Genomic DNA, 6,327 nt, shown 5'->3' on the forward strand with positions numbered 1-6,327 from the left:
AAGTTGAAATAATACTATTTTTAAAAAAATTAGGTATAGTTTTAAATGGAATTGTTAATATTTTATTTAAAAAAAATACTTTTAAATGTTTAAAATTTTTTTAAAAAAAAAAAATCAAAGTTAAAAAATATTATTGTAACCTCATTTAAAAAAATTATGTTTTTACATTATTAAGGTTTTGTTGGGTTTTATTTGAAAATTTTAAAAAGTTTGAAGGGTACTTTTTTAATTTTTTAAGAAGTTTATGATATTAATTTCTAATCAATTAGTTTTTTTTAATTTAAGTTATTATTTTCTATAAAACAAAAAAATACTATTATCAATGGACAATAGCTTAATATTCTTGTATTACCCTTTTTTGGCTCGAGAGACCGAGAATGCTAAATTACTTTTTTAGGATAAGAGGAGAAAAAAATACTTGAGGCAACGTTTAAGTACCAAGCACTTTGTTGTAAATGATGTTACATATGCTCTTCAATTATTACACATTAATCATTACATTCAATTTTATTTTATTTTAACAAAAAAAAGTCTTGAAGTTATTTTTTAAAAATAAATTTCAAAATTCAAAAGTAATTTTCTCAAAACTAATGAAATGAAATCAAAAGATNAGCATAACTGTTAAGTACATGTATTTGTCAGATAGAACAAACCAATTACTTGATTCATTGTATTTATAATAAAATATAAAATATTTAACAATGTTACTGAATTTCATAAAAAATTAATTAAAATAATTGAAAAAAAAAAGAAAAAAAGAAATACCATTCGGTTTTGAACTCAAGATATGTGAGGTAGTTATTGTAAATGTCTGGTTTTATAAATGGTGGGGTAATTAAAGTGATAAAGCTTGTTAAAACAATAATATGAATTCTCTTAAATAAGGTAGAAAATTATTAAATGCAACATTATTACCGAGGCAGAAGCAGGTAGCCGGTGGAGGTAGCCCCCGCCATCTTTGACGCTACCTACCGCTCATGCCCGTTGCCCGTCGCTTCGCATTAAGCAACAAGCAATATGATTGCACGTCATGTTTCCCACGCCCCCCTCTTTAGAGTAAAATTACTCTTTTGGCCCTCCCTTTTCACTATATTTTCATTTCAATCCTTCATTTCTAAAAATATTACATACCTAATATTTACATTTTCACTTCAATTACTTAAATAAAATTATTTTTAAATCAATTATATTATTTTTAATTGATAACATATATTTGAAATTAGGTGTGACAAAATTATTAGTTTATTATATGATTTTATATATATTAATTATTAATATACATTTAAAGAGGAAGGGAGTTTAAAATTAATATTTAATGTGGGTTTCATGCATGTCACAATCAAAGTTGTTAAAGGCAAAATTTAGACGTTTTATTAAATTTATTTCTTAATATGCAATTATATATATAATCCTTCTCTAAAATAATTTTAAATTATTTAAAAGGTAACTTTTTAATATATATATATATATATTTCATGAACGGACATTTTTATTTTTAATAAAAACAAAATTTTGAATAAATGATTCGAATAATCAAATCAACCCAACCCAAAATTTTATGATGAGTTAGGTTGGGTTGTGTTAATTATTTAATAAGTGAGTTAAGCATAAAAAATGTCTCGACACAACCTAACCTATTGTCTCACTAACTGACCTTGACGTCTGTTATTTTGAGATCATATCTAGTATTCAGAGTTTGCCTCGATTTGATACTACTCTCGTTGTCCGCACCGAAATAGTGCTTTACCCCTAGATGTCCAGTCAACTGCTGCACCTCAACGCATTTCGGGAAGAACCAGTTAGCTTTGGGTTCGAGTGGCATTTCACCCCTAACCACAACTCATCCGCTGATTCTTCAACATCAGTCGATTCGGACCTCCACTTAGTTTCACCCAAACTTCATTTGGGTCATGGATAGATCACCCAAGTTCAGGTCCATAAGTAGTGACGTCTACGAACACCCCTGTTCTCGACTTAAAGGTTGGTGTTTGAATTTATTAATCTTTAAAATTCGATCCACCAATGTACAAAATTTATTAACTTTTATTTTTTCTTAATAAATTATGAAAGATTATGAATTAAAAAACCTAATTTTAAAATATATATATATATATATATAAAGGGGTCCGAAATGTTGACCTTTCGGTATTATTTTAATTATAAATTAATAATTTAGTCAATTTTAAATTTTAATTTTGAAATTTTGAAGTTAAAGCGAGTTTGGTATTAAGCAATCCTACGTTGTATGAGGCTACCACATTAAATATCTCGCCTGGAGTGTTACAGTGGTACTGAGAAGAGAGAAGGTTGTGACCCTCACATGCAGACAAAGAGGTGATACGCTAGTAATGCTCATCTGGTCATGTGAGGCCCTTGACAAACAAGTATCATGATGTGACCGAAGAGGACAATATATCGTCTGACACACCAATAAGCGGCAACGAGGTTATCATGAGTGTTAGAGACATGCTTGAAAAGAGCCAAGTAGGGCCTCCAGCCCATAACTTCCATCTTCGAAGTTTCTACTTGAGTTTCAGCATGCAACTCTGAAGTTAAATCTGTCTATATGGTAAATAAATGCTCGAAAAATTTGGTGTTAGTCAAACAACAAACAGACGTTCCACGATTGTTCTTCAAAATCATGTCATACTGCAGGTAAAACTAAAATGCCTCAACTCTCCACTACTTCTAGGCCCTGTGGTGCCAAAGAGCTATCTCATGACACGTGTGTCTCGTGGTATGGATAAGTGTTTTCGGTGTCTTCCTTTAAAAATGGGTTTTCGAGGATAATATCAAATGGCACGAGTGTCACAACATTGTGCCATATCCCTTGAGTTGGAGGTTGGTATATGAGGATTCCTGCGAAATAATATGCAAAAATAACTCGATGGAGAGTTCATGTCTCAATAAACAAAAAAAATAATAATAATTAAATTCTGACAAATAGAAGAAAAAAATTAATTTATATCGTAAAACCTAATGTGCAGTGACAATTAAATTAAATTAAATTAAGTTAAACTAATCTAAAATCTTTTTATAATCCCACGTGACACGAGGTTGGAATTTATTTATGTATAAAAAATAATTATTGGTTGGTATTATTTATACCTCTACATATTTAAATCATTTTTTAAGATTTTGTGGACAAAAAAAATCCTTTTTCACTCTACAATGTTTTAAACATGCTCCAAAATTCTACCAACTTTACCCTTTTTTAAATAATTAAAAAAATTAATAACCCAATAACAGCCCATTGTGAACTCTGCTGGCCAGCGCCCGGCCCATCACCTAGGCTCATCACCCGGCCCATCTTCAATGGGCAATTTCAAGGACGCCAGGTCCATCCTCTTCAATGGGCTTTAGTAAAATAAACCAAGCCCAACACTGAGGGTTGAGGCCTATAAACACTAGATTAGAGAATTTTTTATTTTATTTTATTTTATTTATTTATTTTTATTATTATTCAAATCTCTACTGATTATCAATGAATTATTCTCGTGAATTTCTATACGAACCAATATCCGAAAAAAAGAGAAAATTTTCAATCATCGACTCCAACTTATTATCCAACCAACAATATAGATTTAATATGTAGATTTTAAAAATAAAAATTCAAACAAATTAAATAGAATCAAATAATATCTCATACATAATTTTTTATATGTGAAACTCCCATTTTCTTGCATTGTGCATTTTAAATTAATTTAATATAAAATGGATCTGATTCAGTAATTTTTAATTAAATTGAATGATTTTATGATATATTTTTTTCAATTTGATTAATAAACTTGATCCCATCTTATAGTAAAGACAAAATATATAGATCAAATTTAAATAAAAAAGAAAGTATATTATTATTATTATTATTATTTTCCCTACACGTATAAAATAAAAATACCCCAAATATTTATTTATTTTTAAATAAAAATATCCCAAATATTTATTTATTTTTTCTTTAATTAAATATTTACTAATTACGAAAATAATGAAAAGTTAATGTGTCAGTGTCAGAAAAAATTAGGGACATGTGATGCAAATTTTGCTTATTTATTTATTTATTTATTTTTAATGTCAGAATATATTTTTGTAATGTTTTTTATTTTCTTGTAATGGTCATATTTGAATTTAAATTCCACTCTACATTTTAAATTTTATTTTATTTTATGAATGGATGTAATTTATACTTAATTTTTTTTATTAAATTTTCTAAGACTAAGCTTTATAATAGGTTTCATTAATAATTATTTAATAATGGTTTTTTATTTATTTTAATTTGGTTAACATCCAAAAAAAAAAAGAAAAAATCAAGGTTATGAACAAATAATAATTTTTAAACATTGTTTTGATGAAAAAGAGAAAGAAATTTATTATAATTAATTTCCTTATTCACATTGTTAATAAATTATAGTTATTGTTATTAATGAATTAAAGAAAATTAATAAATAAATAAATAACCTTAGGAGTTACGTGCTTATCAAACATTTTTGTAAAAATAAATAAATATTAATTTCTACAAAAATTTCACTGAATTTCATGTCAATTATGTGTCATTTCTTTCTAAATTTTGTTTTTAATTTATTTAAATTCAATTTACTCTCTTGTAGAAAAATTAATTTAAAATTAAACAACCATAATATTGATATATTTAATTAAATATTATTTTAGAAATTTTATCTTTAATTTTATCTAATTTATTGTTTAAATTTTACTAATTTTAGTTACATATTATTTTAACTGGTATTTTTTTTTGGTTGTGATAGATATTATTTTAGCTCTTGTATTTTTTCGTGGATAGGTCTGATCTGGCCTATAGATATAGAACAACATGATCCAACGGTGGACATGCGTTTGAACAAATAATTATGTTTACAAAATTTCACGTGTCATAGTCGGTTTACATAAACTTGATTATAACAAGAATCTTTTATTTTCTCTTTTACTCCGCGTTTTCAGTAAATTCCTATGTTGGCACATTTTTCACGTGAGACAACTCTTCAAATGTAGATGTTTGTTACGTTCAATAGGTGCAATTGATTCAGAACATGACTAATTAAGATGGGACACAATCTTTGGAGTATATTTGTCCGTTGAGCCTAACAAATGCAATTGATGCTAATAAGAGAGCGATATATATACCGGTGAATCGATGAAGAATAATAACATGGTTTTATTTTTTTTTAAATAGAAGAAAATTATTTCATATATTTGCATTGTAATTTTAGTTTTTAAACAATTAAATACTATTTTTAAATGGTAAAATTATGGTGAAATGTCAATTAATATGTTTTAAAAAAATAAAAAAGTTAATGAATTATTTTAAAGATTTATTTAAAATATAACTAAATTTAAAATTTTTGAATTTTTGGTTAAAAATTTGGATTTAATCTATTTTTAATCATCAATAATTTGATCTGGTTATCCGGCAACAAATTTGTTTATGAAAAAAAAAAAAAAAAATTAATGAGTTTGGAGGGTAAAAAACCCAAATTGATGAAATTGGCTGAGCTCTACGGAAAACGGCTGCAGCGTAGCTGACGTAAATCGGGGCCTACATGTTGATAGATAAGATAATTATCACAGCTGGAAGCATCAAAGATGAGGTCGCGGTGATGATCCAAAACCAATGGCTGCGGTTGTTGGCCTCTAATAATCTCCTTCTGCCGACGCAGCTCCATAACTTTCCGGTGGGAATTGGAGTGTTTCGTGAGCACAAAGGTAGGACTAGCAGCAGGGCGGTACTCCGGCACCAAGCGGCCGGATTTATACCGAACCCCACAAGCATTACATAGCGTTTTTGGGCCCATTGGGCCAGTCCGCCATTGCGGCGTCTTGTCGGTGGCGCAATGCATGCACCTACGCTCCTCTCCGGCAGGAGACACTCCACCTTCCGAACTATCCTTCTTCTTGGCTGTCACCACCGCCTTGGGCGGCGCTTTTTTGACCAATTGCGGTGGGTCAGCGTTAATTTCGGATTCAGACGAGGAGGTGGTCGGAGAAAGAGGAAGAAGGAGTGAGTTGTTCCAATTGGATACGACGGCGCGTGAACGTTTGCTACGAGCCTTCGCCGGAACGGAAACAACATCCGGGTTGAAGATAGCGGCGGCGTTTCGGGTGGACACGGCGGTGGGTTCGTGGGGTTTGACTTTGACTCCGGTGATTAATTCCAAATTTTGGATGTACTCGCATTCCTCTACGAAATTCGAAAGCCATTCCAATTCAAGTAATTCATCATACTGTACAAAATTAAAATTAAAATGAAAATAATAATAATAATAAAAATTGAAAGTATATATATTTTTAATTAAAAAAAAAAAAAAAAAAAAAAAA

At 29.0% G+C, this 6,327-nt stretch overlaps 1 protein-coding gene across 1 annotated transcript in view; it reads right to left on the reverse strand.

Annotated features, from left to right (window-relative positions):
* Positions 1–5,477: 5,477 nt before the first annotated feature.
* The window catches only part of LOC111805925 (GATA transcription factor 12-like), a 1,417-nt gene continuing 567 nt past the window's right edge, over positions 5,478–6,327 (reverse strand). The window contains exon 2 of the mRNA XM_023691222.1: positions 5,478–6,233. Within this exon, the coding sequence (XP_023546990.1) occupies positions 5,508–6,233 (726 nt within the window). The 3' untranslated portion in view covers positions 5,478–5,507. The remainder of the gene's footprint in view (positions 6,234–6,327) is intronic.

This window comes from Cucurbita pepo, chromosome LG11, assembly GCF_002806865.2.
Source record: "Cucurbita pepo subsp. pepo cultivar mu-cu-16 chromosome LG11, ASM280686v2, whole genome shotgun sequence".
NCBI classification, from domain to species: domain Eukaryota; kingdom Viridiplantae; phylum Streptophyta; class Magnoliopsida; order Cucurbitales; family Cucurbitaceae; genus Cucurbita; species Cucurbita pepo.